The following is a 21,320-nucleotide window of genomic DNA, read 5'->3' as shown; positions in this document are numbered from 1 at the left end:
ATATTACCGTATTTTTCGGACCATAAGACGCACCAGTTTTTAGAGAAGGGAAATGAAGAAAAAAAGATTCTGAAACAAATAGTGTCCTAAAATATTTTATGTGCATTAAAACCCAACATCACAGTCATAAACACATGTAATCAACCCTGTAAAGTAAACAGCAGCATTTAGAACCATTTTAGAGCCGGGCAAGCACACAGAGACCACACAGAGCCGGGCAAGTAAAAAAACTTTTTTTTTAAAGTATATGTGTAGGCTATATTTGGACCATAAGACGCAGGGACTTTCCCCCCCCACTTCTGGGGGGAAAAAAGTGCGTCTTATGGTCCGAAAAATACGGTAATTTTTGCTCCCAAAGATGCACTAGGTCTTATTTTCAGGGGATGTCTTATTTTTCCATGAAGAAGAATACGGTACACATTTATTGTTAAACGAAAATAAAGGAAATTTATTACCTGTATACGGTACGGTAGTACGGTAGTTGTCAACACAAACCAGACAAACTGTGAATCCTACAGTATCAAGAATTTACTCATTTATTCAGTGACAATCATGTCATCATCTTCTGGAACATCATCATAACAATCCAATTCCTGAATTTCCTGTGACTCCATTTCTTTCAGAATCAGTGGACCAAATCTCTCATGTTTAGCAATAGCACTGTCTTTAAATGAGTACTTCTTGTCAAGGTAGCCTGCTCGCAGTGCATTTGCAATGCAACTGTCAGTGATTTTCTCCCATGAATTCTTCACCCAAGTCACAACTTCTTGCATTTTAGGTTTCACAAAGTTTCTGAGACAGAGCCGGGGGGGGGGGGGGGCTTATTTTCGGGGGCATGCCTTATAATTCTCTCAGAAGGAAACCTGTAAGTAGGTCTTATTTTCGGAGGATGTCTTATTTTCGGGGAAACACGGTAGAAGGCTGTGGGTTCAAACTCACACCGTTTGGCTAGGCTCATCGCCACTAATTCTTTATGGCCCCAACAAACTGCAGAGCAGACTCGACTTCACAGGACAGCCATGGCAATTCAACGAGATAAGGTATTCAAAGCACAGCCCAGAGCCCGCTCATAGGAAATGAGAACAAATGTTAGGTAAAACGAATGTCAGGTGGTAGTGTAACATGGTTATCTTACTGTGTAACTGCAGGAGCCTGATTAAGCTCTCACAGCTTCCAGTCTGCAGAATGATTTTAATACCTAACCACAGCGTTGCTGAAAGGATTGAAGGTGCTAATACGCATGAAGCACTTCCGGCGGTGCCCAGCACTGCATCGCACTCTACCCGTGCTGCTGTTGGTGTCAAGTGCCCCGATGTCAGCTGGGGATTCTCATGTAGACACGTGAATTTGCATTATAAACATGTAAACGTTGTGTTTGATTCTCGTGTTTCTTTGTGTTCCTCTAATCTATAATTTCTTCTCCCTTCCTCCTTGGTTAAGCATTTACCCATACGTGCTGACGTGCTTTGTGCTCCATCCAGTCAATCAAGATGAACGGATGATAGAAACTCAGGGCTTGACTCCTTTTTTTTTTTTTTTTTTTAAAGTATATTTTATTGATTTTTTTTTTTACAGGAAGGGAGAGGGATAGAGAGTTAGAAACATCAATGAGAGAGAAACATTGATCAGCTGCCTCCTGCACACCCCCTACTGGGGATGTGCCCACAACCAAGGTATTATACATGCCCTTGACCGGAATTGAACCTGGGACCTTTCAGTCCGCAGGCCAACGCTCTGTCCACTGAGCCAAACCGGTTTCGGCCAGGGCTTGACTCCTAATTCACTCTCAGTGAGCAGCCAGGTTAGTTCAGCGGGCACTTTGCCCTTCCCTGGGCCATGAGTCTGCCTCCCCGATGATACTGACTTTGTGTTCTCAGGACTGAGGCTTAGGAGGCCTTGGGGATGTTGGTGTGGGACCCCTGCTTTACTAGTCTCCCAAACTGTGGGAAGCTTAAAGCAATTACCTCCCTTTTGCAGACAGGGGCATTTTTGCATGTGGAGGAGGAGGGTGTGGGTTTAGCAGACAAGATCATTCAAGGAAACGTCCTGATTTCAGTTTGATGAATTTTTATCAGATTATTTTCCTTGCTTCCCTCCTCTTCCTGCCCGCAAAACAGAATTCTGGCATTTCTAAGCTCATGCTGAAAGGCTGGTTCTTCTCAGGAAACATTACTCAGCACGTGCCCTGCTGAGCTGCTCCCCATCTGTCCTCCCTCTTCCAGAGGAGGCATTGAACTCTAATTGGCCGGTGTACAGAGGTGACTGGGCGTGAGGTCCCTCCCGCTGGCACTACACTTGGCAAGTTCAGGGCGGTTCAGGCTGTCGGGGAGGAGCAGAGAGCGCAGGAGCGGGGTACAATGGCTTTTTACCCGCCTGAGTATGACATTCAGGTGGCCGGAGGGTTGCTATCTAGGATGTTTCTGTTTGCCACAAGGTAAGGCCTCTCTGATGTTAGAATAAGATTTAGTTCTTTCGTGGCAGGATTCTCAGTCGACAAGCCTATCACAGGTGTCTGTCTGATGTTGTGCTGTATCTGTTTATAAAGAAAACTAGCCAACCTCGTGTTAAGTTTAAGCCCATTTCTCTAAATTGTCATGAAAATTATTATTTGAGTGCCTCGTGTAAGCCAGTGTACCACTACTATTTCTGGGAGTGGGGTGGGTTTTCAGTCATTCTCTCTCCCACATATGCTGTCGCTGTATTTTTTTATGATGTGTCTATTTAGAGCGGCCTTTATGTACTTATTTCTATTGATTTTTTAGAGACAGAAGAACGGGGAGAGCGAGAAATATCAATTTGTTATGCCACTTACTTATGAATTTATTGGTTGATTCTTGTGTGTGTCATGACCAGGGATCAAACCCACAACCTTGGTGTAGCAGGATGACAGTTCTCACTAACTGAGCTACCTGGCCAGGGCTAGAAGGCCTTTCAATCTCATTCAAATTAGCAATTGCTTTGTATTGTGTACTCTGCAGATTTACTTCCCCATTTCCCTGGGGGATTTCAGAGCGTTTCTCTTTCTCACTGGGAAAGGCTGCTTACCTAAGTAATAATATTATAGTCAAGTTCTCTATTCTTGTTGCCAACATTTGCATAAAGGAATGAAACCCATGAATATATTCTCAGTTTTAAAGAAAAGGTACAGTCTTCTCGGGCAACTTCCAAGTTTACAGGAAAGAAGTGTTGATTGCCATTGCTGGTCTTGCATTCTTTAACTTCGTCGTTCTAATTAAAGGTCTAAATTCTTGAATTATCTTTTCCTTTTTCATAAAGTTCAGCTTTTATCCAGATCATCTTAATTCAACATTTTTGTTTGGAGTTATGCTAAGGATGCCTTTTGTTGAAAGGAACAGGTGGCGACAACAGTGGTGATAACGTTCTAGATCTCACGGTGACGTGAATATTTTATTATTATGGGCACTCAGTTTTATTATTATTATACCTTGTAAAGGGTGAAAAAGAAAATACAAACTCCTTATATCTATTATAAAAGTCACACAGAGAGAGAGGGATCACAGGGCTGGTTTTTCAAGTTTTATTTGGCATTCTTTCATTTGAAAGTAACAGAGAGCATTCTTCTGGATTTTATTATGTTCTCCCCGGCAGTGTCAGGTTAGGAGCGAGTGTTGGTGGAGGTTAAACGTCTTATTGTAAGATTTAACGCGGGCGTATTGATGGGTAAGGAGTTGGAGCAAGTTTTCAGCTTCTCTGCCTTACAGACCTTCACTGTTCTTTTACTCAGGTTCCAGGATTACTTAAAATTTTTATTTTTCCATGAATAGTTCTTTTCCAGTATGATTTTTTAAATAGAGATTCTTCTTTAGACCATTGTTTCAGAGTTTTGTCTAAAATTAATGCTTTCTGTTCTTTTCTCTGTTGTTGCCTCAAATTTTTTATTTGTGGCCTCTTCCTCTAAATGAGGAGAAAGAAAAACATAAGGAAAGAGAATTGGGTTTCTTTAGTGTTGGAGGTTCAGGGGCTTTTATTTGTTTTGTTTAATGGAGCGGTGTTTGGTAGGAAAAAATCATAACATAAATGTGAGCCTTTTGCCTCACACGGAAACCCTTTTGTTTTGGCAGTTATTTAGCTTGAGTTCGAAATATCTTGGTGTTTGGACTTCTTCAAACCCTCAAAGCACAAACTTCTGTCGGCTTACACAATAAGAAGGTGTGTTTGCATGCCGAAGCTGGTTTGGCTCAGTGGTAGAGCATCGGTCTGTGGACTGAAAGGTCCCGGGTTCGATACCGGTCAGGGGCATGTACATTGGTTGCGGGCACATCCCCAGTAGGGGGTGTACAGGAGGCAGCTGGTCAATGTTTCTCTCTCATCGACCTTTCTAGCTCTCTATCTCTCTCCCTTCCTCTCTGTAAAAAATTAATAAAATATATTTTTTAAAAAAAGTGTGTTTGCAGCCCATGGTGGGTTCCCTCAGCCCCGCAGCCCACCCAGTGGAGGGAAGAGCCGTGCACACCTTTTGGGGTGCCCTGCAGAGCCGCTCCCCGTTTGTCCAACAGGGGTCCTCGGTGGGTGGGGGTGGGGGGAGGGAGCCCCAAAGCAACTTTACTTTTAATAAGAAGGCAGCATTCAGGGGCACACACAATATTTCTAGTTTCTCTGCAACTCTCTGACTGACCCTCTCTGAGACCCAGGAGACTTATGGGTGTCTGCATGTGTCTGTATGTGAAAGATGATAATCGGGCAAGGAAGTGATTTCTCCTGTCCAAGCTCTCGCGACATAGTGGGTGGCACAGAGAAATAGTAGAGAAGATATTCTAAAATCATAATATCTGATATCTGGAGAAATCAGCAGAAACCAGTCCCCTCTTTCCTCCAACACACAAAAAGCCTGGTTCCAGTCTGAGAGCTGAGAACACCAAGTTATTTATTGATGGTGTTGACGCTATTCCTTTACACTGTGCCGTTCTGTCGTAACGGAGTTTGAAAGTCAGTGAAAGACAAAGACAAATGCTGTTATACAATAGATCAAAGACATTACAGCACTGGTGTTAACTTCTGCCATGACTTATATGCCAGGGCTGATGTGTGGGAAGGAGAGCTGACTGTCCCTCTGCGTGTGGCAGAGTTGAGGGGAGGATGTTGAAAGGGGAATCGTGAGAAAAAGAACGTTTCAACATCATCAGCCTCTGGTCCTTCTCTTTTACAGTAATAGTTTGGTGTGGTTATCAATAAAATTTAATCTTTAAGTAATATTTTAGAACGGAGGATGGTAAGGAGGTAAATAGTGAAAGAATGTTGGGACAGATATGGAGGAATGGGGTAAAGTATCTTAATAGAAAAGGTGTGGTATTGGTTGTTTTTTTTTTAACTTTTATGCTGATTTTAGATGTCAGAGTCTTATGCTGTTAGCAAACTTCACTCTTCCTTGTGAGTCCATTGTCAAAGCCAAAAGTCCCCAGGGGCACATTATTGGGATGTGACCTTTAAAAAGAACTCTTTACAGAAAGGACTATGTGTTGTTATGGGATTATATTACCTATTGCATACTTCGCTACCCACTGAGCCACTTTTTAAAAATATATTTTTTATTGACTTCAGAGAGAACGGGAGAGAGAGAGATAGAAACATCAATGTTAAGAAAGAATCATTGGCCGGCTGCCTCCTGCATGCCCCACAGCCGGAAGGCCCCGATCGAGCCCACAACGCAGGCATGTGGCTGCAATCAAACCCGGAACACTTCAGTCCACAGGCCAAAGCTCTACCCCTGAGCCAAACTGGGTAGGGCTGAGCCACTTTTTAAAGACACAGATGTATTGAGGTAATTGTAAAAGCCTTGAAATAGTTTGCTTGTTAGATTTTTCTGTGAATCTAAAAAGTCTGGGGTATAGCCACAGAAGCCATAGAAGCTAACTAAGGTGAGGGGTGCTGTAAAGGGCAAAAGGATTTCTCAAAACAATGTCTTTGCCAGCTCTGTGTTAGGGACAGTTACCACCTTTTTTTTTTTTTTTTGAAGGTGATGGGCTTTTTCAACTCTTTAAAAATTCTTTAGAGCTTTTCTGTTTCCCCTGAACCTGTAGAAAACATATCTCAGCGTGGGGTGGCTTTTATTCCGTAGTTCCTTCTGGATCTGTAAATGAAACATGTTATGAGTGTAGCTCAGTGTAATTTGACTTGCTCACAGTTTTCAATTGCTGTATATTATCATCATCAGTATTTAGGGCCTATCATTTTCCTCTAAACAAGGAATGCCAAAAAAATCATTGTTGTTTAAATAGGAATCATCTATTCTTTTATACTAACAAAGATATAATTATAATCTTACCCAAATTACCTGTACAGTAATATTTAATTGTTGATATTGAGTTTGTTTCCCCTTTAAAGTGTGAAAGGGGCCATCTATATATATAAAAGCCCAATATGCAAATTGTCCCCACGGGAGTTTGACCAGGAGACTGGTCGCTTGCTATGACATATGCTGACCACCAAGGGGCGGCATGGAACAAAGGAAGGCCCCAGCCAGCAGCTGGCAGTCAGGGAAGGGAGGTCCCAGCCGGCAGCCGGAAGGCCCCGATTGGCCAGGCCTAGGGACTCTACCCATGCACGAATTTTGTGCACCAGGCCTCCAATTTAGCAATAATTATCAAAAATGCAAGTTGATTTTACTTTGAGCCAGCAATTCCACTTCTAGGAGTTTCTACAGATAAGTTAGCATAAATAGAAGACACTGTATGGACATGGTTATTTGTTGAAGCAGTATTTGCAATAGCAGAAGACTAGACATCAGAAAGCATATACAAAAAGGGTCTGATTAAGTGCACATGATAGATGCACATAGTAGATAGGGTGCCATGAGGCAGCTAACCGGAAAAAAAGATGTGAGGAAGCTCTGGAAGTACTGAGATAGAGAGTTCTACAGTATGTATTAAGTTCTTAAAAAACAAGGGTATTATACCACATTTTGTTCCTTTTGTGAAAGGGGTGAAATAAAATTATATGTTCATATTTGCTTGAATTTGCATTAGAAAACATTGGAGAAGATGCATAGGAAATTAGCCACAGTGGTTACCTATAGGGGATAGGAGAAATTGGGGGAGGAGCTAGGAAATGTTTAATGGCTTTTAAATATGTGAATTAGATCAATAAAAAATAAAAAATAAAAAAACCACCAGAAGTAAATATGGGGAAAATACTAAGATTTGATCAATTTTGGTGATCAGCACAAAGATGTTCTTTATATTAGCCTAGATACTATCTTTTAATGCATTTTATGGATTTCTTACAGAGAGGAAGGGAGAGGGATAGAGAGTTAGAAATACCGGAGAGAGAGATACAGTGATCAGCTGCCTCCTGCACACCCCCTATTGGGGATGTGCTCGCAACCAAGCTACAAACCCTTGACTGGAATTGAACCTGGGACCCTTAAGTCTGCAGACCTACGCTCTATCCACTAAGCCAAACCAGTCAGGGATAATCTGAATATTTTTATATATTCATGAAATATTTGATAATTTTATTTATTTATTTTTTAAATATATTTTATTGATTTTTTACAGAGAGGAGGGGAGAGAGAGCTAGAAATGTCGATGAGGGAGAAACATCGACCAGCTGCCTCTTGCACACCCCCCACTGGGGACGCGCCCGTAACCAAGGTACATGCCCTTGACCGGAATCGAACCCAGGACCTTTCAGTCCACAGACCAACGCTCTACCATTGAGTCAAACCGGCTTCGGCATATTTGATAATTTTAAAAACGGGATGAGGAAATAGGGGGGGATAGTAGCAACGCTCAAAGAGATCCTTAAGTAACAGAATTTACAGGATATATTGTATTTTCTTCCTTGTTTTCGTTTGGGGGAGGGGGTTAAACTAGAACCTTGTTGGGATGGACTTTGCCTTTTATATCATTGTGCGCTGAATCAGCGATGGCTGGCCAGGCGGGTGTCAGGTGTGGGTTAGGACGCGCATTAGGAAATAGGACATTTTACTTGGCAGTACCGGTAGTTGAGTGCCTTTTGTATCCTTAGAAATTCGGCTCATGCCCAGCTGATAACTGGCATGGTTCCATAATAGTGCTCCCAGAAGAGCCCAAAGTCTCAGTGGATAGAGCGTCGGCCTGCGGACTGAAGGGTCCCTGGTTCGATTCCGGTCAGGGGCATGTACCTTGGTTGCGGGCACATCACTTTTGGGGTGTGTGCAGGAGGCAGCTGATCGATGTTTTTCTCTCATCGATGTTTCTAACTCTCTATCCCTCTCCCTTCCTCTCTGTAAAAAAATCAATAAAATATATATTTTTAAAAATTTACTCTAGCTCTTAGAATTTTTTTATTTTCCAAGTCGTGGTTGTCACTGTCTCCATTTATGCAGAACATACTCACCCTTCAAGGCCATTGAATCCCACCCCCTACCGAGCCTTTCGGCTAACGGCAGACCCCATTCTTGATCACCAGCAGCACCAGCTTTTGGGTGAGGGAGGAGGAAAGAGAGGGGATATTGACCAGCTCCCTCTGGGGCATGCGAATGTATCCTAAATGCCTCCGTCACCTTCGTGGCCCAGGATGATCTGATGACTTGTCCCACCACTGCTCTTCGCTCACGAGGCTTTGGCCACACTGTCCTGCTTCTTGCAAACCCCAACTTCACTCCCGCCTGAAGGCTTTAGCATTCATGTGCCTTCCGTGTTAAATTATCTGCCCATACATAACTCATTGCGTGGTTGACCATTTATCATTTGCATCCTGGGCTCAAATGCACTCTCTCAAAGAGGCTGTCCCTAACCCAAAGCAGTACTCTTAATTACAATCCCACATTACCCGGTTTTATTTCCTTCCAAGCCCTTTTACTGCATTAAAATATCCTGTTGCTTTGCTTACATGCTTATTGCCCATCTTCCTACTCTGCCCACCCTATCTCCTTATAATGCTCATTGCTTAAAGGTTAAGAGCACAGCCGAAACTGGTTTGGCTCTGTGGATAGAGCATTGGCCTGCAGACTGAAGGATCCCAGGTTCGATTCCGGTCAAGGGCATGTACCTTGGTTGCGGGCACATCCCCGGTGGGAGGTGTGCAGGAGGCAGCTGGTCGATGTTTCTCTCTCATCGATGTTTCTAACTCTCTATCCCTCTCCCTTCCTCTCTGTAAAAAATCAATTTTATACACACACACACACACACACACACACACACTATACGAAAGTTAAAAGCACAGACTTAGGGAACCGGTGTCTGCATTTAAATACCAGCTCTGGTTCCCACTATTCTTGTGACTGGACCCGTTGCTTAATCTCTTATTTACCTAATTTTCTCATTAGCAGTCCTGTATCATGTAAAGATCAAGTGCTTGGTACTTAGTCGGCACGCAAATATTTTTGAATGAATACTACTGATTCTGCTTAGTATTTTTGTGTGCGTGTCTGAGACTCCTCAACAAAATTAGGAACTCCTTGAGACCGTCTGTGACCTCCTAGGGCTCCAACAATAATTCATCACATAGAGGGCACATAGTAAGTGGTCAGTGAATACCGCTTGAAATACTTGGACTGTATAATTGTAGATTTCTCAGAAATAGGCTTTGCATTCCTGAATCCCTCCATGTTAGGACAAAAACCATGAAGAAGGACATTGTGTCACTGGCTAGTTCCCGTTTCACCAGCCTCCCCATCCCACGCAGCAAAGCTTCCTCGTCCGTGGCTGGGAATGCAACAAAAGGGCTTTGTTTGAATTACGCCCACACACAAAACTTAGTTTGCTCAAATTAAAAATTAAATTGTCTTCTGACTCATGATGTCGCGTACTTTTAAAAAATATTTCCTTATCTCCGTAAAGATCAAAGCGATCCCAAAATGTAAAAAGCATGTTGTGCTCTGTAGGAATGCTTATTAAGTTATTCGCATCATTGAAAAAGTCAGTGAACAGCTGTTTGCATTTTTTGGGTATCTCAAGACACATGAAGTATATTTTTAAAATGAGAAACTACTTGAAAAGTACTTTGCTTTTTAAAGACATATTAATGTACTGGTCTCCCTACCAGAATGTAAATTCCTTAAGTTCATGCAAGTACATGTTTTTAATGTTGTCTGTCTTCTGTGCTGCTCCTGTAAGTTTGTTATTAAAATACATTAAACTATAAAAAAAAAAAAGTTACAAAAGGAAATATAGTGAAAAATAAGTTTTCTTCCCCAGAGGCAGTCTTCGTTTCTAGTTTCTCAAGTATTCTTACAGAAATATTCTTTTTAAAAAGTTGATTTTGGGGAGAGAGGAAGGGATAGAGAAGGAGGGAGGGGAGAAGCATTGATATGTTCCACTTATTTATGCATTCATTGGTTGATTCTGGTACGTATATGCCCTAACCAGGAATTGAACCCACAATCTTGGCATGTCAGGATGATGCTCTAACTAACTGAGCTACCGGCCAGAGCCCAGAAATATTCTTTACATTAATAAACACATAGGTGACTATGTATGTTTTCCCCCACATACTTCAGAGTACTGAACACAAGTTCTATACCTTACTGTTGTCATTTAGCCAGACATTTTAGAGATATTGCCATATCAATATGTATAGAGCTATCCCATTTTTTAATAGTCACTTAAATATCCCATTATATGGATGTACTACACTGATTTAACTCTCTGCAACTGATGAACATTTAGGTTGCCAAACTGCTCTTTATTCAGAACCCATTTATACTGCCCCCAGCAGAGCAGGAGCGTTGAGCTATATTTAGATCATCTTTGTCATTATTTCTTTCATTTCATCACAACTATATATTTGGAAGAGTCTTATAAAACAAAGATTTATCTCTGAAGCCTTTTCTCAGCATATGTTCTGTGGCCAAAAGAAAGGGTGTTGTTGTTGTTTTGTTTCATTGGGGTGTGTGTTTTTTTGTTTTGTTTTGTTTTGTTTTAGGACTTTTTGAATAGTTTCAAAATCACTATTCTTAATGTATTAAACCTGTGATGAAACCCAATACACCCCACCCCACCTCACCCCAAGGCAAACAGTTACCAGCTTCCCAAGTTGGTTTCCTGTCTTGGCATTGCACATCTTGGGCACTTGTTTTATCTTTAGTAGGCTCTATTTCTTTATGATTTATTATTTTCTATAGGAACTACTTCATTTGTTCTCCCTACCATTTGTTTTCTCTCTTCGCGGCTTCACCATGAGAATAGAGGACACTGGATGTGAAGTCCCTTCCAGTTTCCCCCATTTCGTGCTATGAGCCTCAGGGTCTTACCTGCTTCTTGCTTCTCATCTCAGTGGGACTGGCTTTCGTCCCAAAGATTATACCCTCTGCCTCCATCTGTGTGCCAGCCCTTCCTCTTTCCTCCTTATGAGCCTCTAGGAGTACCATCCTCTCTTTATCCTGTACTTTGTGCACACGTGTTCACTCTGTCTCATAAACTTGCTCATACGTCTCATTGTTTACAACCAAACGTCTAGGACAAAACCTTTTCACTCCCCAGCCCCCTCTAGTCTCCTGGTTACCACCGTCCTTCCTTTAGAACCAGGTGTGTTTGTTAAAGGGCTCTGCGGTCTCCGTCTTCTCTTTCATTCACTTCGTAGCCCACATCAGGCTCTGCCCGTCATTCCAATGCAGAGGCTCACTGGTTGTCAAATCCAATGGGCCTGCCTGTACCTCGTCGGACTCACCTCTCCGCAGCAGCCAGAGGTGTTGACAATTCCTCCTCCTTGTTCTCCCCCCCTGGGAGTCTGTGAAACTCCCATATAACTCTTCTAGTTTACCTCCTACTTCTCTGGATATTCCTTTTGGGAATTTTGCCCATTCCCCTTCCCCTAAATTGTGATAGTTCTCAGAGACCCATCCTTAAACTACTTCCTTTGTCTCCCTATGCATTCTCCCCAAGCAGCTTATCTTTTCTCAAAAAAGATAACATTTAGGGACATCTAAATAGCTCTATACATATTGATATGGCAATATCTCTAAAATGTCTGGCTAAATGTTTAAACATATTTTGTGACTCCTAAGTTTCTATCTGCAGCTCATACCTCAGTCCTCAAGACCCTGCTGCGTACTGGGCACCTCCACTGACCATCGCGAAGGCACTGACATTCACATGCCCCAGAGGGAGCTGGTCAGTATCCCCCCTCTTTCCTCCTCCCTCTCTCTACGCCCTCCCCTGCCCCCATCATAGCTCTTTATCTAGGTTAATAATACTCTCATTCTAGAAGCATAAAGACCATCCTTCCTCCTTGACTGCACTCTCTTCTACACCACCTACACCCATGTGGTGACTAGGCTGGGTGGGCATTTTGCCTCCTCAGTGGCTTTGAGATTTGTTATCTCTTCAAGTTCATTGCCTTGGTGCCCAGCCCTCTTTATCTCACCCTGGCCAATGCTATCGGTGACTTCCACTTCCGGGGAAAACTGTCCAAACCCTCTAAAGTAGAGGTGGGGATGCAGAAACCGGTTTGGCTCAGTGGATAAAGCGTCGGTCTGTGGATTGAAAGGTCCCAGGTTCGCTTCCGGTCAAGGGCATGTACTTTGGCTGTGGGCACATCCCCAGTGGGGGGTGTGCAGGAGGCAGCTGGTCGATGTTTCTCTCTCATCGATATTTCTAGCTCTCTATCCCTCTCCCTTCCTCTCTGTAAAAAAAATCAATAAAATGTATTTTTTTTTAAATAAAAATGAAGCCAAGACCGGTTTGGCTCAATGGATAGAGCGTCGGCTTGGGGACTGAAGGGTCCCGGGTTCGATTCCGGTCAAGGGCATGTACCTTGGTTGCGGGCATATCCCCAGTAGGGGGTGTACAAGAGGCAGCTGATCGATGACTCTCTCTCATCGATGTTTCTAACTCTCTATCTCTCTCCCTTCCTCTCTGTACAAAATCAATAAAATATATATTAAAAAAAATAAAAATAAAAAAAATAAAGTAAGAGTGGGGAATGTCTGGCCCTTGGGCTGTATTAAGGCCCTCAAAATCATTTGGTCTGGCCCTGCCCAGGCATTAGGGGTGAGTTAATTAAATGTTTGACTAAACAAAGCAAGTAATTTTAAGTTGGTAACTTTGTATGGCCCTCGAATGATGTTATTAATATCCAAATGGCCCTTAGCAGAAAATAGGTTCCTCACTCCTGCCCTAGAGGCATGGTAAGGTCTGCCCCCTCCTACCTACACCTTCTGCTGCTGCTCACTCTTCCCCTTAGTCATCATCGCTGCTTCTGCGTGTACTGTGTGCCTGCACATTTCTATGCATTTGTCATGCCACGTCTTCTACCTGGATGTCCCCCCTCCCCCACTCCTATCCCCACCTTCCACCTGGAGAAATCTTGTGATTTAGTTAAAAGTGAGGCTTCTTGACCTAACCCCACAGTGCTAGGCCCCCCCCGCCCCCTCCTCTGTGTTCCCTGAGCATCTTGCTCAGGTCTCTGGTGCAGACCCAATCACGTTACGTTCAGCCGTTTACTCGGTTATTGCTTCTATTATCCTGTGAATTGTTTGGGTCTGCTGGCACTTTATTGTTCCTCGTATCTCCCGTGCCAGTATAGTGGCTGACATATGGAAAGTCTACATGTCGTACAGATGTCCCGGGGACGAGTGCAAAGGAAACGGAGGTGAAGTCTGGGTAGCTTACATGGGAAAGAAAGCCTCACTGTTGTCTTCCAAGCACCCAGCCGGGGTGGAACGGCTCCGTCCGCCTTCACTGTGCCGTGCACGGCTCTCTCCACACCGCAGACTGGTTTAGGGCTTCCCGCAACGCGCCTGGCCCTTCCTGGAGGAGGAGCAACAACTGATAACAGAGTCTGGCCGCCTCTTCGCTTCTCTCCTTGGAGGTTTAGACCGGAGGGCTCCTGGGGAACGGCTGGCGCTCAGCACCCATTACCTCACCCTCCATCTGCACGCGGGAGAGGGACCTTCCTTCTGCAGAGCTTGTGGGATGTGTCAGGGCCTGTCCGTTTCCCCGGGGAGGGAAGAGCTGCTCGGCCCCCGTCCTGGAGCCGTGCACGGACCTGCCGTTGGGGGATGAGGCTGAAGGGCCGCCTCCGTGTTGTCAGGTGCGAGGCTGGTCACTCCTCACCCGCGTCCGGCAGCTCCTCGAGGCCAGTTCCTGGTCGCAGGACTAGCCGCCTGCTCCAGAGAGGGTCCTGCCGACCACGGGCGGGAAGGTGGCCCTCTGTCCTTTCTCCTGTCTTTTGGACCCTTTGGACCCAGGGCCTCATGAAAAAGAGACACCGTTTTTTTTCAATAAGTCCTGGTTTTTCCTGAGTGATTAGTCATATGAATTGAGCACGTAGTCATTTGGAAATGGGTTTGAGCTCTGTCTCTGGGACTCGGGCTCTGTGGTGGGGTCAGAGAGAACAGGAGCACCAAGAGGGATTTCACACCCTGGCTGGAACTGGAAGGTAACGCAGGAATCTAAGTCAGCGAGGAGCTGGGGCTCAGGGGAGGTGGCCGGCTTCGAGAAACCGGTTGAAGAACCTAGTTTCCCAGGAGCGGGCATCCGAGGGCTCACGGCAAGAATGCCGAACTGCTAAGACACGGAGCCGTTCACCCAGAGCTCCCCGTCTCCCTCGGAGAACGGGACGGATTCACCTCTGGGGCAGTGCTGACGCTGTGGTCTGGGTTAGCTGGGCCCTGCTATGAGGGTTAGTTATGGGGGCAAGGAGACAGGAAAATTGTAACGTATTGGCTTTCGTTGTTGGTCTCTTGGTTTTGCATCCTATGTCCTCTCTTTAGCGCAGCTGTGCCGCCACTTCCTTCAGGTTCTTTTTTCCCTGGTTTCCGGGTGAGCAGGGTCTGTTCCCTCTTGGCCTGCGGTTACCTCCCGACTAGATGTGACAGCCACTGCCTGGCAGCTCCCTGCCTCGTAAGCATGGCCAGGGCCCATCAGGCTGTGAGCACAGGGAGTCTTAGGCCAGCCTCTGCCATAGGTAGTTACACATAGTCAGTTGTTCCTGATCTTACTGGGGGCTCAGAGCTGGCTGATTCACCTCTATCCATAGTCCCTGCCCATTCCCCTCTCCTCTACTCACTCAGCTTCTTTCTCCCCTTCCTGTCTCTCTGAGTGACTTCTCTCCCACTGACTTGTCTCCCTAGCCGCTCTAGTCTTTATCAGCTCAATCATAAGGAATGACCGAGGATAATTATGTTCAACATTTATGGAGCTCTTACTATAGGTCAAGTACGTTATTTCATTTTTAATCTCACCAAAAAAATACTATAAATAGATTGTTATAATCTGACGTTTACTGATAAGTAAACTCAGAGTGGTTAAGACTATAGGCTCTTTCAATTCAATAAATATTTAGTAACTGACTGCTGAAAATCTTATGTGTCTGTATCTCCTAATGTCACACAAAATAAGTTTCCTATCACCAAAACCTTTCTTCAGAGAGTTGAGATATATGTATTTTTTTTAAATCATTATCTCTCTTGGCAAGTCCTTCAGTGTCTTTCTTATACATTATTAAAACAGGGTTAACTCAGCCTCTTCGCTTAATGCCTTCTTTTTTTTTTTTTAAATATATATTTTATTGATTTTGTACAGAGAGGAAGGGAGAGAGATAGAGAGTTAGAAACATTGATGAGAGAGAGTCATCGATCAGCTGCCTCTTGCACACCCCCTACTGGAGATATGCCCGCAACCAAGGTACATGCCCTTGACCGGAATCGAACCCGGGACCCTTCAGTCCCCAAGCCGACGCTCTATCCATTGAGCCAAACCGGTCTCGGCTCTTTTTTTTATAGGAACAAAGGCTTCTGGTGGAGAAGTGACTTTCTCAGGGTCATGTGGCAGGCTAATGGAAATGCAGGATGAGTCCTGACCTGTTTGGCTCAGTGGATAGAGCGTCAGCCTGGGACTCAAGGTTCAATTCCATGTATCTTGGTTGCGGGCACATCCCCAGTAGGGGGTGTGCAGGAGACAGCTGATCGATGTATCATCGATATTTCTGACTCTCTATCCTTCTCTCTTCCTCTCTGTAAAAAATCAATGAAATATATTTTTTTCAAAAGAAAGAAATGCAGGATGAGCACCCACGTCTCCTAGTACTGGGCTGGTATTATTCTGATGTACTTAGCACGTGAAGTCTTACTGGCATCAGCGGAATGATTTCTCATTTAAATTACAAAAGTCAGTTTATTTTTTCATAGAAAAGTCATCTGTGGACATGCAGCTTTATCTGCAACACATCAACGTGGATTCCTGGATCTCCAAAGTGTGTCTAAACTGCAGAAAAATTCCCCTTCCGTCTTATCTGTCAGAACTGCTCAGCGTGAAATAAATGCCTGGTCGCTCACCTCACTTTTCTGCCAGAAATCAAGCACAGCCCCGCTCCGGCCTCTGGCCTTCTATAGTAGTGCAGTCCTTCGTCCAAGTCCAATCTTCAGCCTCGCAGTCTGAGGGACACCCACTCTTTCCCACTGGCTTCGTCCAGTCTTCGTTAGAAGGACGGGATGTTTATAAGTTGAAGTCACTGACTTTCCAACATGAGAGGCTGTTTTGGAGAGCGTCTTGCTGTTTATTCTACTTACGTAACTTGGAGCAGCGTTGCCACCAAGGGTAGCCGCTGGTTTTATGTAGTTCTTACTAAGGAATTAAAATAATAGCATTTATCCGGCCTCGGGCTGTATGACGGAGGCCATCAGAGTCCCCAGGAAGCACTATCCTTGGGAGCTGTGAAAGAATTACTCCTCCTGTCTTTACGTATTGATAAGCCAAGGCCAAGAAAAACCAAAGCAGCTTTGTGTGCTTTAAATTAACATAGCATAAAAAGTTAACATGTCTGAAATCTAGGTGAAGCTGATGTGGGAATTCTCGCTCCCTCAGCTTTATTGAGATACAGTTGATACACTGTGCAGGTTTAAGATGTACACCGTGTTGATTCAGTACATTTGTAAATTGCAAAAAGTGATGGCCACCAAAGGGTTACCTACCACCTCCATCCCACCAGGTGGTTACCATTTCTTTATTGTGGTGAGAACATTTAAGATCTCTCTTAGCAACTTTCAAGTACTTGATGCAATGTTATTAGTTATAATCACTTTGCTGTACATTCTTCCCCAGAACTTGTTAATCTTTTTTTAAAAAAGATTCTGTATTTTTATTTTTACCTCTTTATATTTTATTGATTTTTTTTACAGAGAGGAAGAGTTAGAAACATCGATGAGAGAGAAACATCAATCAGCTGTCTCCTGCCCACCCCCCACTGGGGATGTGCCCACAACCAAGGCTCATACCCCCGACCGGAATCGAACCTGGGACCTTTCAGTCCACAGGCTGACGCTCTGTCCACTGAGCCAAACCATTTTTGGCAAGATTCTGTATATTTAGAGAAAAAGGAAAGGAGAGGGGAAGAGAGACATCCATTGGCCCCTTCCAGGGATCAAGCTCACAATCTGGGCAGGAGCCCTGGTCTGGAATTGAACTGGGAACCTTCTGGTGCACAGATACCCAGCCAACTGAGCGACACTGGCCTGGGCAGAATTTGTTCATCTTTTAACTTGAAATATATACCCTTTGACCAAAATTCTCCCCTACTCCCCCAACACCTACCCACACTCTGAGATTGACTTTTTTAGGTCTCCCATATAAGTGGTATCATACAGTATTTGTCTTTCTCTGGTCTATTGCACTGGGCATAATGCCCTCCAGTTCCATTCAACTTGTTGCAAGTGGCAGGATTTTCTTCTTTCTCGTGGCTGGTTAGTAATCCATTGCATATATATAGTACCACTTTTTTTTTTTTTATATAGCACACTTATAAAATCCATTCCATTATTGATGGATACTTAGGTTTGTTTCCATGTCTTGGTTATCATGAATAATGCTGCAATGAACATGTGAGTACAGCTATCTGTATGAGATCCTGGCTTTAATTTCTTTGGATACATACCCAGAAGTGGGTTGCTAGGTAGTTATAACTTGAATTATTTGAAGAGCCTCTAGTCTCCCTCCTGCTGTTCTAATTTGCATTCTTACCAACAGTGCACTAGGGTTTACATGGGAATTTTTTTTAAATATATTTTATTGATTTTCCACAGAGAGGAAGGGAGAGAGACAGAGAGCTAGAAACGTCGATGAGAGAGAAACATCGACTTGCCCCCTACATACCACCTATTGGGGGTGTGCCCACAACCAATGTACATGCCCTTGACCGGAATCAAACCTGGGACCCCTCAGTCCGCAGACTACGCTCTATCCACTGAGCCAAACCGGCTTCAGCTACATGGGAATTCTTCATACTAGGTTTACTACATTTTTATATTAGCTTGAAATTTTGTCAAAATGAAAATTAAAATATTAAAAAGCAGAGACTAACAATGGTAAAATAAATAAGCACCGAAATCTACTTTCTGTGTTAATTTGATTTTTTTTAATCTCTGAGGAAAAGAGACAGCATTCTTTTTTCAAATGCATAAATCACATTGGTGACAAGACTCGGCTGAGAATGCTGCTGATGTTGGGGTCCCTTTCCTTGTCTCCCCAGGCGCAGCGAACCTGCGAGCCGACCACACTCGTGGCATTCAACAAAAATCGAGGAGAACCAACCCAATGCCAGCATGATGCAAATATCTCAGGGCACGATTGGCACTCCTTGGCCCCAGAGCTACCATTCCAGGTAAGTGGCTGAAGCTGAGACCCAGGAGTTTCTGTCCTTCAAATGTCCTGCTCCCTGAAAGAACATTTTTTTTTTTCTGCTTTGAGAACACTTTCCCCTATTTACCCTGAGTAGGATATCCATGTAACCAGTACCTTCCTCATCCTCTTAAAATTCCTAACCTGGGTACCACTCACTTGATCTCCTTGGCCAGGGCGGTGTGAAGCAAGGACAGCATTATTTTGAGCCCTGGCTAGCGATCTGAGATATTTATTGGGTCTGTTGATTCTCATACATTTCTCAGTTACACTAGAAATACTGATATACTTCTTCCCTCAATGCTTCATGTCCTTTCTGCTAAGAGAGGGTTCCCCTGCATTTTTGCAGACCTGGAACCCACACAGACTGGAATTCATCTTCCGATCTCAGGGAGTCAGGCTCTGGTGCTTGACCCCTCTTTGGGAGGGCTGGGTAAGGGTAATAGTAGGGAGATTGGAGGGTAACCCTGGTGGGATTCATTCTTGCCTCTGAGCCATCTGTGCTCAGAGAACAGAGCCCCACCCCCACAGTGGTTTTGCACATTGGGCAGTCAGGGTTGAAGGCCTGTAGAAGGTTAGGTGCCTGGGGCTAAAAGGGTGGCAGGGACAGCATAATGGTAAGGCACTGGGTATGTCACGTCAGACACAGGCTTAAATCTCAAATTCACCTCCTACTGCATGAGCCTGAGCAAATCGTGTAACCTCTCTGATCTTGGTTTCCTCGTTGGTAAAATGAAATGAAATGAATCTCTCAATGGACCACAGTGAAGGTTAAACAAAATAACATGTAAAACATTTAGTGTAGTTTTCTGATGACCAATAGTTATAATAATTAGGCTGAAGACCTATCAGAGGCACAGTGAAACCTGGTAATGAACTTCAAAGGTAATGGCATCACCCAGCACACACTTATAAAATCCAAGTGTGTATTGACAGATTGCCCTAAACAGTGGGCTCTTGGGAGCCTCCTAACCCCTAACTTTAAGAGACCCCCAAATCTGAAATCACACTGCGACCTGAAAAACATGCCGGCCCCAAGGCAGAGAGAAGACTGCTGCATCGGGTGCTCAGAACATCTGCTAACCGTGACTGTGGAGCTCCGAGAGGCCTCCGGAGGAGGGTGGAGTTGGCATCAGAAGTGCAATATTCTAAAGGCTGCGCTTCTCCGTCTGTTTCCTCCTCCCCATCCCACCCTCCGGAGGGGTTTAGGCAGGTGGATCTGTCCTTGCTTCCCCTGACACTTGACTGTCAGCCCAAAAGCACTGTGTGGGGTACAGAGGGAGAAAGGAAAGCTCAGATTCCCACAGTGTGACGGACGTGTGGATTCTCTTCTAACCCAGCACCGATCGTCCATGATTCCTGTCACTGCATGACCTGGGCTTGCAGCTCTGGCAGAGGCTTCACCCCAGCCCTAAGCTCTGCCCAGAGGGTCCCACAGGGGCAGCTGTCCTGGAGGTGCCTTTGTGAGGAGCACAGTGGCACCTAGTGGTCTCGTGTGCTGCATCAGCCTGTCGGCGTCCCTCTGACAGCCTTCCTTTAGTTCCAGAAAGCCAATCGCAGTCCTAAGTGTATGAATCTGTTTCTCATTAAGAAGCAGGAGAATGAGGGGGCTCAAGGAAGGGGGAGAAGCAGGCGTGAGGAGAGAAGGAGGGAGAAAGACAAAGAGACGGAAGACTTCACTGTCTGCAAACTGGCCTGGATTTCACTGAAATTGTGTTTCTGCTGCTCTCTGTCAGACCTTTGTCGCTGTCTTCTTGCTGTCCTACAGAAATCTCACGCAGTGGTCCCACACTATTAAAGTATTTTAGAAGAGACCTTGAAAAGTCCAGCCCAGCTGGCATGGCTCACTTGGTTGAGCGTGTCCCATACAGGAGGTCACAGGTTCGATTCCCAATCAGGGCACGTGCCCAGGTTGAAAGCTCGATCCCCAGTAGGGGGTGTACAGGAGGCAGCCAATTGATGTTTCTGTCTGATCAATGTTTCTATCTCTTCCTCTCCCTGAAATCAATTAAAACATTTTAAACAAGTCTCTGGTCCAGTCCCCTCACAAGAGGATAAAATAACAGTATCAAAATACTCCAGTATCCATTGATTTGTTCATTCAAGCAAATACATACTGAGTACCCACTCTGTTTCAGATGAACGAGACATAAAAAGCCCCCCACTCTATAATACTTATTTGTTGCCCAAGATGTGTTCCATGGAATAGTAACTTATTACATGCCCCTTGGAAACGTTTCTAAGGTCAAATTAAGTTTAGAAAACACTGCTTAGTGTATTTTCCTTTCAGAACATTCCAAGAACAATAGTTTATTGGAGACTCAGAAGCCTTTGCAGTAAATAAAATTGTTTAACTTATTTAGCCCAGTGTTTTCAAAACATATTTGATCAGCTAAGGAATTAATCTTTGGTAAACACACTTTAGGAGGTCTTTTCATACACTTGTTTTGTGCTTTTTGCTATGTTTTAATACCTAGAGAATATTTTTTTTAGCACACAAAATAGAGAATGCAACATGTCACGTTTGGTTAGTGCTATGAGGAAAATGAAGCAGAGTTACAGGGAGCGAGGGGAGATGTGCTCGTTAGATAGTGAGTTCCAGGTGTTCTCTGATGCAGAGACGAAGAAGGAGTGAGCCAGGTAGGAGCATTTTATGTGGTGGGGACGGGGAGTACAAAGGCTGCTGAGACCTGAGATGGGATTTGAGTTAGTAAGGAAGCCATCCTGCTGGAGTGCCGTGAGCAAGAAGGAGAGCAGTAGAAA

The 21,320-nt window shown here is 44.3% G+C and overlaps 1 protein-coding gene across 1 annotated transcript in view; it reads left to right on the top strand.

Annotated features, from left to right (window-relative positions):
• Positions 1-21,320, top strand: part of SHROOM3 (shroom family member 3) — a 200,887-nt gene that overhangs the window by 140,521 nt on the left and 39,046 nt on the right. The window contains exon 3 of the mRNA XM_036413082.2: positions 18,409-18,540. Within this exon, the coding sequence (XP_036268975.2) occupies positions 18,482-18,540 (59 nt within the window). The 5' untranslated portion in view covers positions 18,409-18,481. The remainder of the gene's footprint in view (positions 1-18,408; positions 18,541-21,320) is intronic.

Source organism: Pipistrellus kuhlii, unplaced genomic scaffold (assembly GCF_014108245.1).
Source record: "Pipistrellus kuhlii isolate mPipKuh1 unplaced genomic scaffold, mPipKuh1.p scaffold_m20_p_1, whole genome shotgun sequence".
NCBI classification, from domain to species: Eukaryota; Metazoa; Chordata; class Mammalia; order Chiroptera; family Vespertilionidae; genus Pipistrellus; species Pipistrellus kuhlii.
The sequence above is the reverse complement of the archived record's forward strand: the minus strand, read 5'-3'. Positions and strand labels throughout refer to the sequence as shown.